The 20793-nt window shown below is 37.0% G+C and overlaps 1 protein-coding gene across 1 annotated transcript in view; it reads right to left on the reverse strand.

Moving 5' to 3' along the window:
• Positions 1-4024: 4024 nt before the first annotated feature.
• LOC105530675 (leucine-rich repeat-containing protein 9-like) overlaps positions 4025-20793 on the reverse strand; it is a gene marked incomplete at its 5' end in the record, with an annotated part of 78689 nt that continues 61920 nt past the window's right edge. Inside the window, 3 exons of the mRNA XM_011968314.1 lie at positions 4025-4260; positions 9546-9690; positions 14334-14474. Of these exons, the coding sequence (XP_011823704.1) occupies positions 4175-4260; positions 9546-9690; positions 14334-14474 (372 nt within the window). The remainder of the gene's footprint in view (positions 4261-9545; positions 9691-14333; positions 14475-20793) is intronic.

Below are 20793 nucleotides of genomic sequence, written 5' to 3' on the forward strand. Positions count from 1 at the left end.
AATAAGCAAGAAGAAAAACGTGCAGCTCTTGATTAAAATCTACAGCTTTTAAATCACTCCAACCCCACTGGAAACAAACAAACGAAAATCATATCACCATATCTTTTTTTCTATTTAAACTATAGTCATTGTTATTTTTGTGGTTCACAACAATAGTAAGATTATCACTAATTCTTTTCCTATTTATAATGTTTAAAATTAACTGCTGGTATAAAATATTTTTAAACATTTAGAAGTCAATTACAATTATAAAATTAAAAACCAAATGAAAATATAGAATGCTATTTGTTAAAAATTCTTCGCATCCATTTCTATGTTAATGTTTGATCAAAATGTAACTATTTTGAAAAGACAGACTATGTTATCTCAATGGATTTTTATTCAGAGCATGTAGAAATACTGTTATTTTAAATATTAGAAAAAATCTGTTCTAATTTAAAATTTAGCATTTCAGAATCTATGGAATCTTATATGGAAAATGACAGTGTTGATAAACTCGCTTTTTGATTTACCTAAAAGAGCATATAGTTGAGGTAGTGCTTAATAAAATATAAAAGATAAATAATTTGACTTCAGCTAACTAATACCTTCAAAGCTACTTCTAAGTTCCTTTGAATACGCTATTCTATTTTTATATTACATTGTATGTCTTTGCTATTAAATCATTCATTTTATCTTAATTTTTAGGAAAAATCATTACCAAAACAAAAATCTTAAGATAAAAGTGCATAAATTAAGTCTGGGAAATATCTTTTGAGTAGTTTACAAAACAATTTTATTCACAATGGAAAGAAAAACAGTAATAGTAGAATGGTATAATTTATATATTTGTAATATAAAAACTTGTAGAAATAATATTACTAATAAAATAGCTGTGGTATTTCTTACTGACCTAGTAGTTCTAAAAGGCAACTGACAATTTAAATCACAATTCAGCACAGGTTTTTCTTCAAAACTACTTCAATAATGGAGAAGGGAGAAAAATGTACACAAATGAACAAGTAGTTAGCACTTGCAGGTGGTCTAGAAGCTCTAAGTTTTATAACAAGGCATCAGAAAAACCAGCCAGTTTCTAGCCTGTAACCAAAATGATTTGGTTAGCTTCACTGAATAACCAAAGGAATTTGGCCATAAGTGCTTGCTTCTACTAATATTATAATAATCTTACCTCCCTTTATGTAAGTAATATTTAATTGAAGCCAAGAGCCTAGAACATGACTAAGAGTGAGACGTAATGTTTTAAAACATTAAACACTTTTCATAATGTACGATAGCTTATAAAGAGTGAAATGGCATGTTACTTAAATATAAGGGTTATTTGTAAACTAGTCAGGAGTGCCTGCAAACACACGTACATAATGCACACTGGATATTCTAGGCAAAAATATATTTACAATCAGTTAATTTTGTGTCAATAGTCAGAAAAATCTAAGACTAGAAAAATTAGAAGTAAATGGCCGGGCATGGTGGCTCATGCCTATAATCCCAGCGCTTTGCGGGAGCCGAGGTAGGAGGATTGCATGAAGCCAGGAGTTTGAGACCAGCCTGGGCAACATAGTGAGACCCCATCTGTATAAAACATTTTTTAAAAAGAGAAGTAAATAATAAAGTTCATATTGGACAATTAATCGTGGTTAATTTTATGTATAGAAATCAGACTAATTTGACACTGTCTATATTCAGTTCAGCTTTGGAGGCTTCTAATCTATAAAGTGCCTTAATTTCTAGATTACCAGGTTGTTTGTGGAATTGTCTTTAATGAAAACAAGTTATATAATCATACATTTGACTACTTGCAAAATAAATCAAGACATTTGCTAGGAGCAAAGACATAATAACTTTACTAGATAAATTATACATTTTATCTAAGTGAAATACCTTGATGAATAGTTTACAGTCTTTTACAGTTTCTTTTTCTTTTTTTTTTTTTTTTGAGATGGAGTCTCGCTCTGTCACCCAGGCTGGAGTGCAGTGGTGCCATCTCAGCTCACTGCAATCTGTGCCTCCCTGGTTCAAGCAATTCTCCTGCCTTAGCCTCCTAAGTAGCTGGGATTACAGGTGTGTGCCATCATTCCAAGTTAATTTTTGTATTTTTCGTAGAGATGGGACTTTGCCTTGTTGGCCAGGCTGGTCTTGAACTCCTGACCTCAGGTGATACGCCCGCCTTGGCCTCCCAAAGTGCTGGGATTACAGGCGTGAGCCACTGCACCTGACATGGTGGTATAATCCCAGCTACTCAGAAATTTAGATGAATTTTCTTTTTTTTTTGAGATGGAGTCTCGCTCAATTCGTCTGCCTCAGCCTCCCTAGTAGCTGGGACTACAGGCACGCACCACCACGCCTGGCTAATTTTTGTATTTTTAGTAGAGATGGGGTTTCACCATATTGGCCAGGCTGATCTTGAACTTCTGATTTTGTGATCTGCCTGCCTGCCTCGGCCTCCCAAAGTGTGGGATTACAGGTGTGAGCCACCACACCCGGCTCAGATGAAATTTAATTAACAATTTATAAGAATTATAAATAGCTCAAAATTTAACAATGTGTACATAAAAATCACATGAAGATCTCAAATATATTAAAAGTCCATAGGAAATATAGCTAAGAGAAAATATGCCAAAATGGTAAGTGAATACAGTGTAAGTTATGTTTTTTCTGCTTTATGTATTTCTATTCTGAACATTTTTCTGCAGTGAAACCTATTACATTTATTTTCCCACTTAGTTATTTTAAGACACTTTCCATTATAAAAGTAACATATTTTCAGCATTTAATGTATATGTAATCATAAAAGAAAAAAACAGATGTGCCAATTTAGTAATAAATAGTGAAGAGTAGACTGTCACAACACTGTAATGAAAGCAGTTGTCAAAACTAAAGGGCAACAAAGACATCTTCTGGACATCTTAAGAACTGCACAGTTGTTTTTAAACAAAAGATCCTATTTCCATCTAAGTGTAATAGTTGTTTAAAAACCACACATTACGAAGAGCAAAATCAATCTGTAATTAGGTTTGAAATTTTAAATATTACATGATTAAATTATAGACATACAACATTTAAAAAATAAAAATACAAAATTGTTGCATAGATATTGGAATTATGTCATCTCCAAAATACCTTTAAAACTATTTCCAGACAGATTATAAAGTCTACATATTTTAAAGTAATTTATTTTCGTGTAAGAAAAGTATAAAATATTATGAAACTACATGTACTGTTGAACCAATAACTTTAACATTTTAAATAGAATACTTCATGAATCATGGAGCTCATTTACATCAAAATATGACTGGCAATTTGGTTATCAATTTAAATAACTGTAACGAGCAAATTCATAACCACATTTGATTAATTTGTGATATGTCCTAGTACTATGCAATGTAATAGTTTAGAAAAGTTCTTTCTGGTGAAATATAATTATCGAAGGTCATATTTTTAAATGTGTCCACTCAGTTTGGATACGTGTTCTCTTCAACCTGAAACTACTTGTAAAATTATATCACTGTAGGTGTAATTAGTGATTTGTATATGAAATCAGGCTCTTTTTTTATTCTTAGAGCATGAAGGACTGGTTGCACCCATAGTTAGCCACATTTAGAAACTACTATTGATGCCCACAATTTGCATCTCTAAACAGTTTTGAGGGCAGATCTGGTTTGAGGGTATTTTTTAAAAAAAATACAGTCCTAAAAACCAATCTGTAGTTCAACTAGCAAAACTCATCTTGCTTTAGTAATAGTTGCGTTTGGTAAGAAATGTGCTTTAGTTTTATGTAATCTCAAATGAATAGATACTCTACAAATGAAAGTATGCCTATTTCCTAAAGTTATCTTTTCTTAGTATCTTCCTATGACATGCCATAATGACGTTTCCTGACTAAATGTTTCTAATACCAGAACTAAGCATTCAGTTCTCTGGACTTTGTTTCATGTCACTTTTATCTTTTCAGATTGTTGTCTGATGTAATAGTTCATGATTTTTATGATATAGAAATTTAAACAAATAACTGAAGATAACCATAAAGAAAGTTTAAGAGAGGTGATATTAAATCAAGTTCATGAAGGGTAATAGATTATCTTCATATGGAACTGAAGTGCTTCAGTAACTTAAGTAACATGATTATCTTTTTTTTCTTTTTTTAACTCACCACTGTCAGCTAGTTTTTGTACAACTACTAAACAGTTAAGTTTCTTGGTGTATGCTCATTTCTCTTTAGGCAGTTACATTCGATTTGATCTTGGAAAGTTGCTCCCAGAAATTCTGCAAGAAGTAAGATTTAATTAGTCGAATAGTGGTGACTTAATTTTGTAATGGATCAGCTAATTTAAGGTAATTCTGCAATAAATAATTTCTGTATTTTAGATGTGTGCAATTTCAAAAAGATAAAATGATCCCAGTGGTGGCTCACGCCTGTAATCCCAGCACTTTGGGAGACTGAGGCAGGTGGATCACCTGAGGTCAGGAGTTCAAGACCAGCCTGGCCAACATGGTGAAACCCTGTCTCTACTAAAAATTGGCCGGGCATGGCGGCACATGCCTGTAATCCCGGCTACTCAGGAGGCTGAGGCAGGAGAATTGCTTGAACCCAAGAGGTGGAGGTTGCAGTGAGCCAAGATTGTGCCATTGTACTCCAGCCTGGAAAACAAGAGTGAAACTCTGTCTCAAAACAAACAAACAAACAAACAAACAAAAACTGTGGACTCAGTGGGACATGGCTGATTACATCAGGAAGAGTCAGTGCAGCAAGAGCTAGATCTGCTGCTGGAGTAGGTCATTTTAACAGATGAGCAGGAGCATGGATGCCAGGAAAATGGGGGACAGGTGGACTCTAAGAAGTCAAGTGTTGAGCAGAAGAGTGTATTCTTAATGAGAACTAGCAAGGTTCTTAGGCTTTGAGCTGGGCTCTAAGGCTAGATTCAGACTGGAGAAGGAGGCAAGTAGGAATTTTAAAGAAAAATTGGAAGAATTTACAAAATTCTTAGCCTTCACGATTTCAGAGAGTTGAATTTATCTGCTGTTTAAAGCGAACTGCTTTGCAAATTCAGTGAGCAGAGTTGGTAGAGGATACAATTAAAGTAGTTCCCATGTAGCTATTTCATTGTTCCCTCACTAGTGAGCACTAGTACTCTGAATTATTTGACCTTCATAGCCATTTCTCAGCCTTTTTCAATTATTATGTAAATACACCGGACTTTGGGAAAGGTTTGGTGAATGTGGTAATTAAGAAGCCTTATGCTATCTGACAGTTTTTTTCTAGTTCCCAGAGTAAATATATAAGAGTACATAACAATATTTCTTGTTTTTATACATGACCAGCAAATATGGAGAGTACTTTTTTAATGATAAGAAATATTAAGACACAGAGAAAATAGCTTTACCTTCTCTCATCTTGGTTGCTCTGGTATATTTGTGCAGTCGGAGATGCAATATTCTGATGTGATAAAACAGATGGAGAGATACCTATCCCTCTGAGTTGCTGGAAAGCTATTTCTGCATGGATGCTCCGAGGATTATTTGTCAGAATCCCAGCATTCTTGTTTTTTTTGTCTGAAATTAGAAATTAGAAATTTGAAAAATTAAAATTATGAAACAGTGGGAAACATTAACATAAGCATTAAGCAATATAGTTTGGTTGTCCTTCAGCTGAATATATGCTATACATGTTTCATAAAGTGAGTTTAAAATTTCAAATAAAAATATAGAATTAGGATGTATTTTTAGCACTTGATGTGGCTTAAATTTCTGTGAGGTAGTGAATCAGTTTGATTTTTCCTAGATAATATTTTAAACATATAAATATCCAGACCTGCATGCTATAATAAATGTGCAGATTAAGTGATTATACTTTTAAAAATTGGGGCAGCACAGTCAAAAAATAGGAAAGAGATTGCAGGACTTTTTCAGCACATAACAAATCTTGAAGAAAGTAGCAGGCATACCTAGAAAATACTGTGGGTGTGGTTCCAGACCATTGCAATAAAGTGAGTCACATACATTTTTTTGGTTTCCCAGGACATACAAAAGTTATGTTTACAACTATAGTGTAGTCTATTAAGTGTGCAGAAGCATTATGTTTTAAAAAAACACTGTACATACCTTAATTTAAAAATACTTTATTGCTAAAAAACGCTAATGAACATGTGAACCTTCAGCGAGTTGTAATCTTTTTGCTGTTGGAGGGTCTTGTCACAGTGTTGTTGGCTGCTGACCAATCAGGGTGGTGGCTGCTGAAGGCTGGGATGACTGTGGCAATTTCTTAACATAATACAACAATGGAGTTTGCTGCATAGATCAAGTCTTCCCTTCATGAAAGATTTCTGTGTACAACGTGATGTTTGATAGCACTTTCCCCACAGTAGTTCTTTCAAAATTGGAGTCAGTTCTCTCAAACTCTGCCACTGCTCCATCAACTAAGTTTGTAGTATTCTAAATCCTTTGTTGTCATTTCTACAGTGTTCACAGCATTTCACCAGGAGTAAATTCCATCTCAAGAAACCACTTTCTTTGCTCATCCATAAGAAGCAACTCCTCATCCATTCAAGTTTGATCATGAGATTGCAGCAATTCAGTCACATCTTCAGGCTCCACTTCTAGTTCTCTTGCTGTTTCCACACATCTGCAGTTACTTCCTTCACTGAAGTCCTGAACCCCTCAAAGTCATCCAAACTCCCATTAGGGTTGCTATTTTGACCTCCTCTCATGAATTAAAAATGTTTTTAATGGCGTCTAAAATGGTGAATCCTTTTCCAGAAGGTCTTCAATTTACTTTGCCCATATCCATCAGAGGAATCACTATTTTATTTTGTTTTATTTTATTTTATTTTATTTTTTGAGACAGAGTCTTGCTCTGTCGCCCAGGCTGGAGTGCAGTGGCGCGATCTCGGCTCACTGCAAGCTCTGCCTTCTGGGTTCACGCCATTCTTCTGCCTCAGCCTCCCGAGTAGCTGGGACTACAGGCGCCCACCACCTCCCCTGGCTAATTTTTTTGTATTTTTAGTAGAGATGGGGTTTCACCGTGTTAGCCAGGATGGTCTCAATCTCCTGACCTTGTGATCTGCCTCGGTCTCCCAAAGTGCTGGGATTGCAAACGTGAGCCACCACTCCCGGCCAGGAATCACTATCTATGGTAGTTAGAACAGCCTTACAAAATATATTTCTTAAATCATAATGCTTGAAATTACTCCTTGATCCATTGGCTGCAGCATGGATGTTGTGTTAGCAGGCATGAAAACAACATTCATCTCTTTTTACTTCTCCATCAGAGTTAGTAGGTGACTAGGTGCATTGTCAGTGAGCAGTAGTCTTCGGAAAGCAATCTTTTTCTCAGCACTAGGTCTCCATAGTCAGCTAAAATACTTAGTAAACCATGCTGTAAACAGATGTGCTGTTATTCAAGCTTTGTACATTGATAGAGCATAGATTGATAGAGCATAGACACAGTAGATTTAACATAATTCTTAAGAGCCCTAGGAGTTTTACAATGGTTGAGCAATGGTTTATTTAAGTTGAGCAATGTATTCAACTTAAAGTCACCAGCTGCACTAGCCCCTAACAAGACAGTCAGACTGTCCTTTGAAGCTTTGAAGCCAGACATTGACTTCTCCTTTCTAGCTATGAAGGTCCTAGATGGCATCTTCTTCTGTAAAGCTCTTTCATTTACATTGAAAATCTCTTTTTTAGTGTAACCACTTTCATCAATGATCCTAGCTAGATCTTCTGGATAACTTGCAGCCGCTTCTATATCAGCACTTGCTGCTTCACCTTGCACTTTTATGTTGTCTGATACAATAGTTCATGATTCTTTCCTTAAACCTCATGAAGCAGCCTTTGCTAGCTTCAAACGTCTCTTCTGCAGCTTTCTCACCACTTTCAGCCTTCATAGACTTGAAGAGAGTTAGGCTTTGGCTTAAGGGAATGTTGTGGCTGGTTGATATCTTATCCAGACCACTTTATCCATATAAGCAATAAGATTGTTTCAATCTCTTATCATCCATGTGTTCCTTGGAGTTGCATTTTTAATTTCCTTCAAGAATTTTTCCTTTGCATTCACAGCTTGGCTATCTATTTGATACAAAAGGCCTAACTTTCAACCTGTCTTGGCTTTCAACATGGCTTCCTCACTAAGCTTAATCATTTCTAGCTTTTGATTTAAAGTGAGAGATGTGAGATTCTTCCTTCCTTAGAGGTCATTATAGGGTTATTAATTGACTTAAAAAGATTACTGATCACAGATCACCATAACAAATATTATAATAATGAAAAAGTTTGAAATAGTAAGAGAATTACCAAAATATGATAAAGACACAAAGTGAGCACATGTTGTTGGAAACATGGCATCAATAGACTTGCTTGATGCAGGGTTGTCACAAACCTACAATTTGTAAAAAACTCAGTATCTGTGAAATGCAGTAAGACAAAGTATGCTTTTACCTGAGAAGTAAGTTAGTATCTGAGAAGTAAGTTATGAAGATGAATTCAGGGTTAAACTATTAAAAAATATAAAAAGATAATGACATTCCTGAAGATGACTTTGTTCTGTTAACGAGGTAATAACAATTTGATATGCCCAATTTTACTGTAGACAAAAGCATAACAATCTTTGTTGTAGACAAAAGCATAACAATCTTCATTGTTATTAAAACCTGGAAGTCATAATGACATATAAGTATGAAAAATGAGACAAAATATAACATCTTAATGGAGTAAATTATGCTGGTTTGTTTTTCACTGGGTTTCTTTAAAAAACTTTAATCACATGGAACAATCTGCTATTTTTTATAGTAGGCTCTTAGATCATTTTATAATTATTGTGATGTTCAGTTTTATTGTCTAAGAGTGGTCTGAGGTCAAATGAGAAGTCAGAAGGAATGGAAGAGGTAAGCCCTCAGAGAAGGAGTAGTTACCCCCAATTTTGCCAAAATGATAACCAGAAAAGATGTGGAATTAGGGAACAGGCTTATTCTAAACTTGAACTAAAACTTATACAGCAGAATAAACCGCTTCCATGCTTGTTCTTTTAATATACTCCCTGTTTTAAAACTCCACCTCTTGAAGCTCTTCTCTAGTATTTGCTTAATGAATATTTTCTTATGATTTCAAGAGGAAAGTGAGATCTCTCTGCAAAATATCCTTTGTACCCCAGGATTCTGTTATGCTTTTACACCTCTGATTTCCACTTTTAGCAGGATGCACTAATGAACTGCTTTTAGTAGTTGTTTGCTCTGACATCCATGAAATGAAATAAAAGCTTTGGAAAGATATGTCAGGAAATAACTGTTCAAGTATCACAAAGTTCACATTGCAAGTAAGCAAATGTTTAGTCACAACATACTAGTAGCTGAGTACAAAAAAAGCTATAATAAAACTAAAAATAATAAAACTATAATCTCTGAAATCAAAATGGCCACAGGAAACTTGAACAAACATGCAATTTTAGGAAATGTAAGTGAAAAGGAATTTTAAGTAATATTAGAAATTAAAGTGATATTTTTATTTCAAATGAAGTGATTCTTTTACATTCTATCTGAAATTCTTTGTCAAAATACCTTCAACTTCAGGAGTTAAAGTGACGTCAGATCCCAAGCAATGGCTGAATCCACTAGGCAGAATTACATTTGTTACCTTTATGGGAGGAGTTTTCACTTGGCCAAATGATCTGCCATCCATAGGACAGTGGGTAACAGGAATAAGCTACATAATAAAATAAAAGTTAATAACATCTCATCTCCAAAACTCAGATCAATAGGCTTAATCCTTATAATAAGTCCGAGTTGACAATCAACGTTTTTTTTTTAGTCAGGAGCTACCTGCTTGCCTAAACTCAGAATTGGTACTAGGTAAAACCTGTAAAATCAGCAGAGCTTTTTGGGGAGTAAACCTCCCTCAGAACCTTGTGTTCTTTTTTTTTTTTCAGACTGCATTGTACCATCATTAGAATCTAGTGCTTAACAGCAACTCGCCCTTTCCAAAGAGTCTTAACAAGGTAAGTATGGAACTAAGAACATAAGAATTAAAACTTCCCCATTGTAATGCTTTTTCTTTTTTTGTATGAATAGAATTTCTGGAAGGTAAAAGTTGTTCTTCGAAATCTTTATGTTTTTCACATTACCTAATCAGATGACTTGCAGTTAATTAGTTTTCAGAACAAACAGTAAATATAATGGGAGTTAAGAAAAGCATCTTATGATAATCAATTTTAGTGAATGTAGTAAAACTCTCTAAATAGTATTTACATTTCACACCTGCTGAGGAATAAGGGACTTTTGTAAGAATTTCAGGAATCAGCAAATAGAGGAGAAAAATATTTTAGGCAGGAGACTCTTGCTTCCCCTAGAAATGTATGCCTTCTCTGGTTTCGTTAAGACTGACCTTGTTTATACGTGTGAATTCTGAACGTACGATTCAGCTTATTTAGAGATGGAGGCCTTTTCTGTTTGTGTAAAATTACCTATTTAATCTCATACTTCAGTAAGTGTTACCAAGAATGCTGCTTTATAATGAATGCTAAGGTATTAGTCCTTTTACTAAAGCTGGTCAGTCCTAAATTCCCTAATGAATTGCTTTCTGGGAGTTTCTTCCCATCACTAATCTAGAATGCTGTCAAATTTTCTTCTGAAACTAAACCCCCAAAATATTTTGGTTTAAAAGAACTTTAGATTTCATTTATTTCCTCCATATTTGCTGTTAAAAAGAAAGGCCAGTAGCAACTAAGACAAAGACAAACACATTTGACTGATAAACTTCAGAAGTTTTCTGGACTTGAGTCTCCTGAACAGCTAGTTAAAAGAAATAATGGCTTGATTTTGTTCTAGTCCTGAAAATAATTAGTGTTGAATCTAAAAAAAATTCTCTAAAATAAAGATTTCAAATACCCCCTTTATTTTACTAACCATATATAGACAAATAAAAAATAATTTTAATGAAGTATTTACATACAGAATAACTAAGTGGAAAGATGGTTAAATTCCTATGTATAGCACTGATTTAAATAGCAAGAATATGTATCTAGAATAACTGAAGATGACATCATAGTACTGTAAGGGGAATATCTGAGTTCACTATATGATAAATAGAAAAGAACAGCCGACAAACAAACCCCTTAGTAAAGTATTAATTATTGGTTGAATTTTGAGTTATGCCAAATTAAATGCTAAATTAAACCAACGTTTAAAGAATTTTATATGAAAACTGTGATCGTCAAAGTTCTAAGTGGTTATTTTATGTCTTTTCAATTTAGCCTGCATTACCTTAAAACAGAATTTATGAATTTTTATATGGTAATTTCGTAGGTCTTTCACTGGAGCCCTCACATAAGTGGTATGGCAGGAAGAATAATGCCCCTCCCCCAAACATATCTACATCCTAATTCCCAAAACCTGTGAACCTTGCCTTACATGGCAAAGTACTTTGCAGGTGTGATTAAGGGTTTTGAGATGGGGAAATTATCCTGAATTATCGAGGTAGAAGGAGGCAGAAGGTCAGAGAGAAGGGGAAGTGATCATGGAAGCAGAGGTCTAAGTGATGGCATTGCTGGATGACAGTCAAGAGCCAAAGAATGCGGATGGCCTCTAGATGCTGGTAATGGCAAAGAGTAAATTCTCTCCTAGAGCTTCCAGAAAAAATGCAGCCCTGCCAATCTTTTTTTTTTTTTTTTTCCAAGACAGAGTCTTGCTTTTTTACCCAGGCTGGAGTGCATTGGCACGATCTTGGCTCACTGCAACCATCACCTCCCAGGCTCAAGAAATCCTCCCACCTTAGCCTCCTGAGTAGCTGGTACTACAGACATGTGCCATCATGCCTGGCTAATTCTTTTTTTTTTTGTAGAGACAGGGTTTTGCCATGTTGCCCAGGCTGCACTCGAACTCATGGGCTCAAGTGATCCACCTGCCTCAGCTTCCCAGAGTGGTGGAATTATAGGCATGAGCCGCCAAGCCTGGCCCCTGCAAGTATTTTTAATTTTAGTCCTTTAATACCGGTTTTCAGACTCCTGACCTTCAAAACTGTAAGACAGTATGTTATTTTAAGCCACTAAATTTGTGGTAATTTGTTGTAGCAGCAATATGAAACTAATACAGGTGGCATACATTTTTCAAGAAGTGACCTGCTTCAGGAATATAAAAAAGGGAAAAGGAAAGAAATCATCTTAAATCACTGAACTAAATTTTATTTGACCATTTGCTCTCTTTTGAAAGACTGGGGCCTGTGACAAGGATTTGAGTAGATGGCATTAAATGATGCACTTTTTTTGTTACATCATATAGATCAATGGCTAAATTTCTTTTTGGAAACCATAGTTTTTAGAAAAAAATTTGTAGATATAGTCCATAAATGAATCAATTTCCTTTGCCTAAACTAAATAATCTTTTTAAAACATTGTACAACTTTTTAAGTCACACAAGTCTCTGTAGCCACTTTGACCTATAATAGAAGCCCTTTGGTTAATCAAAAAATGTCAAGATTATTTTAAAAGAGTTAATAAAAAAGTAAGGGGGCCAGGTGTAGTGGCTCAAGCCTGTAATCCCAGCACTTTGGGAGGTCAAGGTGGGTGGACTGCCCAAGGTCGGGAGTTTGCCACTAGCCTGGCCAACATGGTGAAACCTCATCTCTACTAAAAATACAAAAATTAGCCTGGTATGGTGGCACATGCCTGTAGTCCCAGCTACTCGGGAGGCTGAGGCAGGAGAATCAATTGAACTCGGGAGGCAGAGGTTATAGTGAGCCAAGATCATGCCACTGCACTTCAGCCTGGGCAACAGCGCGAGACTTCGTCTAAAAAAAAAAAAAAAAAAAAAAGTAGGGGAATCATTGTCTAATTGATATTCATCTTAAAAATATATGTAAAAGTACATGCATTCATCAATCTTTTGATGAAGGACCAAGGCTTTTTCTGTAGGCAAGGGTCCCTTGATTGGTATTTTTTATGTGATTGTTTTTGGAGACATCATAATCTTATTTTGTCTACAATTTCCAGTTTTGGTTTCTTTAAAGTAGTGAGAATTTAAAGGCATGTGGAAAAGATCCGAACTTTGAATTTGTCTAGCTTTTAAAAATAATTTCCTTACATGTTTTCTCTGCATCTTTATCATTTTCTTCATATTTTGTTTTTTTCTCCCACATCTAATTTGATCCTATGGGGGAGGGTGTTGGAAGGGGTGAGGAGACAGAGAGTGCTCTTTATCCAGACTTTCCAAAGTATTCCATTTGGTTTTCATAGACAAATAGAAATAATAATTTAAAATTTGCACTTAGAGTTCCTGTGTTTGTTTAAAATAAAAAGAACTGACATACAGTTAGCTCTTGATAAGTATATGAATGTACTGCTGAAGGCAGAAGTGGACTAGAGAGGAGCCTCAAGTATCAAAAGTTGAGTGTGTTCTAGAATTGGGAGTGTCACTGGAATTAATCTGGTGAGTTCAGTGAAAGTCCGTTAGAGCATGTATGGTAGTCCTGGCTCTTTCCTATTCAGTATAATGTTTTTAAAGTCACCTCTGTTCATGGACTCTAATGTCCTTGGTTTCTGGTTTTCACTTACATCAGAGATTCATTTATATTCTCTACTGTGGTCCAGGTCTTCATAACATCTCTCTTGGATTATTTTAAAAGCCTCGTAGCTGGTTTCCCTTCCCCTTCCAGCCTCTTTTTTTCTCAAACCACAGCATTCTAACAATGTGACCTCTCTGTTCAAAAACCATAGATTTTCTGTGTTAAATTTAGTCTTTAGAAGATGGTCATGAAGAAACTAGGTGGTCAAAGACGGAATTTTCAAATGACATGCTTTTATTATTTCTTCTCTCTTTTAATCTCTTTCCTACCATGATCAGATACATTTTAGGGCTCCTGAGTAAAAGGCCCAATTATCCTGACAAAACACACAGATAGAGGGACACATCTCCTTTCTTAGATAAACTACACAATCTAGAGAGTTGAATTCAGAATTCCTTCCTTCCCTTTCTGTGTGCCTAAATGGAAATAGTTTTATTGTTAGTTTCTATTTATGAAAGTGATATGTTATAGTTTCCTATGTTCTAGCATCATCTGACATATTCAGCATACAAATATTAAATAACTTCCCTTATGTCAGAGTATGAAGTGTGCTATTAAGAAAAGGATGTTCCCTGACTTATATATGTATGTGTGTGTATGTGTGTGTGTGCACGCATGCTCTATTCACCAAATCAAGCTGCCTTTGATAGTAATCACTAAATAGATACTAAGATCATCCTCATCAAAAACACCATAGGTTTAAACATTTGAATCAAAAGATATAATAAAATGTTCATTTACTAATAATTAATGTGCTTCAGAAGGAAAATTGTAAATAATATAATTATTACCGAATTTTTCTTTGCTTGTAGTTCAGCGAGGTGAAATTCAGCTTTTGCCCTATCATCTGAATTCACAGGACTTCCATCTAACATCTGTAAGTTAGGCAGTCGAAATATGAGCATGTGGCGATGTAGCATTTTTCTACAAATCTGAATAAAGTTAAACATAACAATTTATTCCCACAAAACTTTTATTTCAAAGATTAACCTGTATAGAGAAGGAAATTTAACATAGGCAACAAAGAGGACAAATAATAGCTAACTTATAGTAATAGATGCTACAGATAATGAGCTACCTTTTTGAAAAATTACTCAATTTCCTATTATGTCAAATAAATAATTCTTTTTAAAATTATGACTACCATTTAGAGGTTCAGCCTCCTTTTAAAGTAACAGTATTGTTCACTAACTACAGGCAATCCAAACTCATGAATAGGATTACATTAGGGAAATTCACTTAAAAGTAACTATTTTGAAACTTATATTTTTCCACAGGCACTATCTAATTAATTCAACACACACCTACTGAACTATATGATCCATCTCTTCATAGTATCAACCTACTCTAAAAATTTGAGAGGGATATAACAAAGTTGGCTTGAGGTTGTTAACTTCAGAAGGGTCTGCTTGCAAGGATAGCTGTTGCTGGTGTTAGGTATTTGGTGTTTTGTGAGTGTTCCCACCATTCCTTAATTGATAAGGGGAGTTTACTGTGCCTGGACTATTAATACAAACAATATGATTTATGCTCTACCTCATTTCTTTCTGGGGTCTGGAATTTTGGTACATGATAGGAAAAGGGTGCCTGTGTAACCATCCCCCAACAAAATCATTGAATGCTGAGTCTCTAATGGACTACCTTGGGCAAAAACATAACATACAAGTTGCAGCATTTTTCTCGCTGTGTGAAGAGTGTGCTCTGTGTGACTCCTTGTGGAAGAGAAGGAGCATAAGAAAGCCTGTCCATGGATTCCTCCAGAATCTCCCTGTGTCTCCTTCCCTTATCATCTGGCTGTGTATCCTTATTATGTCACTGTAATAAGTCTTAGCCATGAGTACAATTATATGTTGAGTCCCAGGAGTCCCCCTAGCAAATCTGTGATCATGAGGGTGATCTTTGGGATTGCTGACACAGATAGTATGCAGCAAACAAAAAGAAACAGAATAAGAAAGAAACTATCCAGAAAGTATGAATAAACTATCTTAAAAAAAAAAGAATATAGTAGATTATATATACAGTAATGGAGAAAGATCGCTAATACATAAAATCGAGTAAAAAAAAAAAAAAAACTTGATTGGATTCTAGACCACAAAGCAGATTTCATAAATACCAAGAAATTTATGTTTTCCTCTGATTGTTTTCTCTGACTAAATTATGATAACATTAGAAATAAATGACAATGATAACTAGAAATTCTCTATAGATTTGAAATTAATATAGACACTCACATCTCCCTCAGTAACTCATGAGTTAAAGAAGAAATGCTTTGGGAAGTAGATTTTAAGAAATAAGAAGCAGTAAAATATTACATATCAAAACTTTTAGGATGTTGCTAAAGCAGCAGTTTATAACCTAAAATGTATTGACTGATTCTGAAAAGAAACTGAAAATTAATGAGCTAGGTATCCTACTTAAGACTGACTGACTGACTTCCTTCCTTCCTTCCTTCCTTCCTTCCTTCCGTCCCTCCCTCCCTCCCTCCCTTTCATTTTCTTTCTTTCTTTCTTTTAAAGAGATAGGGTCTCACCCTGTTGCCCAGGCTGAAGTGCAGTGATACAGTCACAGTTCACTGTAACCTCGAATTTCTGGACTCCAGTGATTCTCCCACCTCAACCTCCCAAGTAGCTAGATCTACAGCTGCACACCACCACACCTGGCTAATTTTGAAATTTTTTGTGGAGACAAATCTCGCTATGTTGTCTAGGCTGGTCTCAAACTCCTGCCCTCAAGAGATCCTCCTGTCTCACCATCCCCCCAAAAATAATTTTTTTGAAAAGCAAACTCAAAGTAAAAGAAGGAAATAATAAAGAGTGGAAATTAATGAAATAGAAAACAAAATAATAACACACTTGATGAATCCAAAATATGGCTCTTTAAATAAACTATTACAATAGACAAGCCTGTAGCAGGATTCATCAACAATAAAAAAGAAAAAAAAATGGACAATTTTAGGTATTAAAAAGGTGACAAAAACATGAATATGATGAACATTTCAAAAATTCACAAGAGGATTTTGGTTCCAAAATGGTAGCAAAGAGGCAAGCTGGCTTCTCACCCCCAATAAAAAACAGAAAACAAATATACAGTGCTGAGATCTTCACCAGCAACAACCCAGAGCTCAAGAATGAGGATAAGACAGTTCCCGGGGCCACAGAGAAGTGGAAAAACTCTTAGTAGATGGCAGGAGAACCAGCCTTCCACATACATGATGCCTCTTGCCCTCCTACCCCTCCACGGAATCCTGCCAGACACCAACTGCGTAGAAAATCTGCCCTTAACTCATGGTTTATACCCTGGAAAAAGTAAAATGGAGGTGATCAGTCAGCTTCTCCATCTTCTCGGGCTCCCTAGCAGGAGACCTGTCATTGTGTTAACCTGTGGGTAGCATCATGACTGCCTGAAGGGAGAAATATCTCTGAGAATAGGCAGAGACAAACAGGGGAGGCAAGACTACCATCCCCAGCCCAGAAACTCTGCTCTGTAACTTGGCCAAAGTAGATGCCAAATAAAAGTGGCTGCAGGAGGTACATTCCCCTGGTCCCCTGTCACAAGCTCCTAAAAAGCCTTCCCACACTGTCAGGATAATCCCTTTGGGATGCCCCTCATTTGAGATAGGCAGTGCTGTGACCAGTTACTAGAGCTGAGGTGAACTTGGCCTTAAAGTGCCACCCCACCCAGAACCAAAAGGCAGGCAGCAACCTAACAGTGAAGATTTGCTAAACAAATATATTTAATAAAAAGCAAAACAAGCTGGACAGAGAAAACTGGAATAGATAACTAATATTTCAATGCAAAGACATAGATGTATACTCACAAGAAACAATAGTAGACAGGGACCCATGACCTCCCCAAAAGGATAAAGCAAAAATCCAGTGACTGACCCTAAAGAGATGGTGATTTGCGAGCTTCTGACCAATAATTCAAAATAGTAATTTTAAGAAAATTCAGTAGTCTCCAAGATAACTCAGAAAAGCAATTTAGAAATTTATCAGAAAAATTCAACAAAGGAATTGAAATAATTAAAAAATATCAAATAGAAATCTTAGAACTAAGAAATAAATTTGCTGAACTGAAAACCTCTTTAGAGGCTCTCAACATCAGAATAACCAAGCAGAGGAAAGAATCAATGAGTTCAAAGACTTGCTATTTGAAAATTTACAGGGGTGGGGCAGGGCAGGGGAAGGAATGAAAAGGAATGAAGACCATGTACGAGATATAGAAAATTGCCTCGAAAGACCAAATCTAGATACTCAGGAGGCTGAAGCAGGAGAATTATTTGAACCTGGGAGGTGGAAGTTGCAGTAAGCCAAGATCGCACCACTGCACTCCAGCCTGGGTGACAGAGCCAGACTCCATCTCAAAAAAAAAAAAAACAAAAAAAACAAAAAAACAAAAATCCCAAAATGAAAACATGTAAATTGAAAGAAAGTTAAAATTTAGGGGGCCAGAGAATAGACTTGTGTAGAATTTTTGTGTGTTTTTTTCCTTTGTTTCTGGTTTTTTTCCCCTAGGTTTTTTGTTGTTTGTTTTGTTTTTGTTTTTGTTTTTTGAGACAGAGTTTTGCCTTTGTTGCCCAGGCTGGAGTGCAATGGCATGATCTCAGCTCACTGCAACCTCTGCCTCCAGGGTTCAAGTGATTCTTCTGCCTTAGCCTCCCAAGTAGCTGGGATTACAGGCATGTGCAACTATGCCTGGCTAATTTTGTATTTTTAGTAGAGACAGGGTTTCTTCATGTTGGGTCAGGGTGGTCTTGAACTCCTGATGTCAGGAGATCCACTTGCCTCATCATCCCAAAGTTCTGGGATTACAGGTGTGAGCCGCCACACCCGGTCATTCCTATTATTTATCTTCTCAGATAAGTTGTCATCTGTTTAAAATAACTTGTCATATGTATAATTTTTTTAAGCTCATGGTAACCACAATGCAAAAACCTATAGCAGATTCATTAAAAATAAAAGCAACAAATTAAAACACTTAACTAAAAAAGAAGAAAATCACTTATCCACAAAGGAAGACAGTAAAAAAGGAAGGAGTTACAAAACAACGAAAGCAAGCAACAAAATGGCAGTAGTAAGTTCTTAATATGAATAATAACACTGACTGTAAATGATCTCAGTGTTCCAATTAAAAGGCATACAGTGGTGGAAAGGATATAGAAAAAAGACCTGAATGTGGGCCAAGATGGCTGATAAGAAGCAGCTGCGGTCTGCAGCACTCACAGAGAAGAGTGAAAGCAGTGAGTGAACTCAGCACCTTCAACTGAAATATCCAGGTTCTCACACTGGGACTGACTAGGCAATCAACTGAATCCATGAAGAACAAAGAAAAGCAGGGTGGGGTGACAGCCTACATGGGAGTGGCACAGAGCCAAATGAACCCCCATCCCCAGCCAAGGGAAGCGGTGAGTGTGCCATCATGCCCAGGAAACCATGCTTCTCCCATGGATCTTTGCAATCCACAGATGGGGAGATCCCCTTGTGAGCTCATGTCTCCAGGGCTTTGGGTCTGCTACACAGAGCAGTGTGGAGTCTTGCCAGAGTAGCTACTTAGGCACAGAGACCCAGGAGTTTTATATACTCCAGAGTCGGGATTCTGGCAAGGCAGCAGATCTGTCTGTACATTCCCCTAGGAAGGGGGCTGAATCCAGGGAGCCAAGCAGTGTCAGTCTGCAGGCCTCAGTTTCATGGCACCTCGTAAGTTAAGACCCACTGGCTTAGAATTCCAGCCAGCCAAGGGCAATAGGCTGAGTCTGCCTGAAACCAGAGGCAGTTCCTGGGGGAAGGGTGAGTCTGCCTGAAACCAGAGGCAGCTTGGGAAGGGGTGGCGGCCATTTTTGTGGTTTGGTCAACTCAGCGTTCCCGCCCGCCATCTCTGGAGAGTCCAGGTGGCCTGGACAAGGAGGGTTCCCCCCAACTGCAACATACCTGCTTTGCAAGATGATGCTCAGACTGCTTCTTTAAGGGGCACCCTGATCCATTCTTCCTGACTGGGTGGGACCCCCTTGTGGGGGGCCTTGAGTCACTCCAGCCAGGCTTACATATAAGCACTGAACCCTGATCTGTCCTTGGGATGGAGCTCCTGTGGAGAGAGTCAGCCAGTGTCTCTGTTGTTTGGTTGACTCAGCTTTTCCAGCCTGCTGGCTCTGGAGAGTCCAGGAGGTCCAGACAAGGAAGAGTCTCTCACCAATGCAGCACACTGGCTGTACCAAAAGCAGCCAGACTATTCCTGTAAGTGTGTCCCTGATCCTGTTCCTCCTGACTGGGTGAGACGTCCCAACAGGGTTCTCCAGACACCTCCTACAGGTGTGTTTGGGCCAGCAACAGGTCAGTACCACCCTGGGATGGAGCTTACATAGGAAGGAGCAGGTTGCCATCTTTGCTGTTTTGCAGCCTTCACTGGATATACCTCCAGGCATGGGAAAAATGGAGGCAATTAGGGTCTGGAGTGTACCCCCAGCAAACTGCAGCAGCCCTATGGTTCCTAATAATTAGTGGCCTGATTGTTAAGAACAAACAGACAACAACATCAACAAAAATGACCCCACAAAAGCCCCACTCAAAGGTCAGCAGTCTCAAAGATCAAAGTAGATAAGCCCCTAGAAAAGAGAAAAAAATCAACACAAAAACATTGAAAACACAAAAAGCCAAAGTGCCTCTTCTCCTACAAATGATCACAACACTAAATAACCAGCAAGGGCACAGAACTGGGCAGAGGCTGAGATGGCTGAATTGATAGAAGTAGGCTTCAGAAGGTAATAACGAACTTTGCTGAGCTAAAGGAGCATGTTGTAACCCAATGCAAAGAAGCTAAGAAACATAATAAAACAATACAGGAGCTGATAATCAGAATAGTCAGTTTAGAGAGAAACGTAACTGACCTGATAGAGCTGAAAAACACAACATGAGAACTTTACAATGCAATCACAAGTATCAATAGCAGAATAGACCAGGCAGTGAAAGGATCTCAGAGCTTGAGAACTATCTTTCTGAAATAAGAGAGGGCCAGGCATGGTGGCTCATGCCTGTAATCTCAGCACTTTGGGAGGCCAAGGAGGGTGGATCACCTGAGGTCAGGAGTTCGAGACCAGCCTGGCCAACATGGTGAAACCTGTCTCTACTAAAAATACAAAAATTAGCTGGGTATGGTGGTTTTGCCTGTAATCCCAGCTACTCAGGAGGCTGAGGCAGGAGAATCACTTGAACCCAGGAGGTGGAGGTTGCAGTGAGCCAAGATTGTGCCACTGCACTC

This window comes from Mandrillus leucophaeus, unplaced genomic scaffold, assembly GCF_000951045.1.
Source record: "Mandrillus leucophaeus isolate KB7577 unplaced genomic scaffold, Mleu.le_1.0 Scaffold838, whole genome shotgun sequence".
NCBI lineage: Eukaryota > Metazoa > Chordata > Mammalia > Primates > Cercopithecidae > Mandrillus > Mandrillus leucophaeus.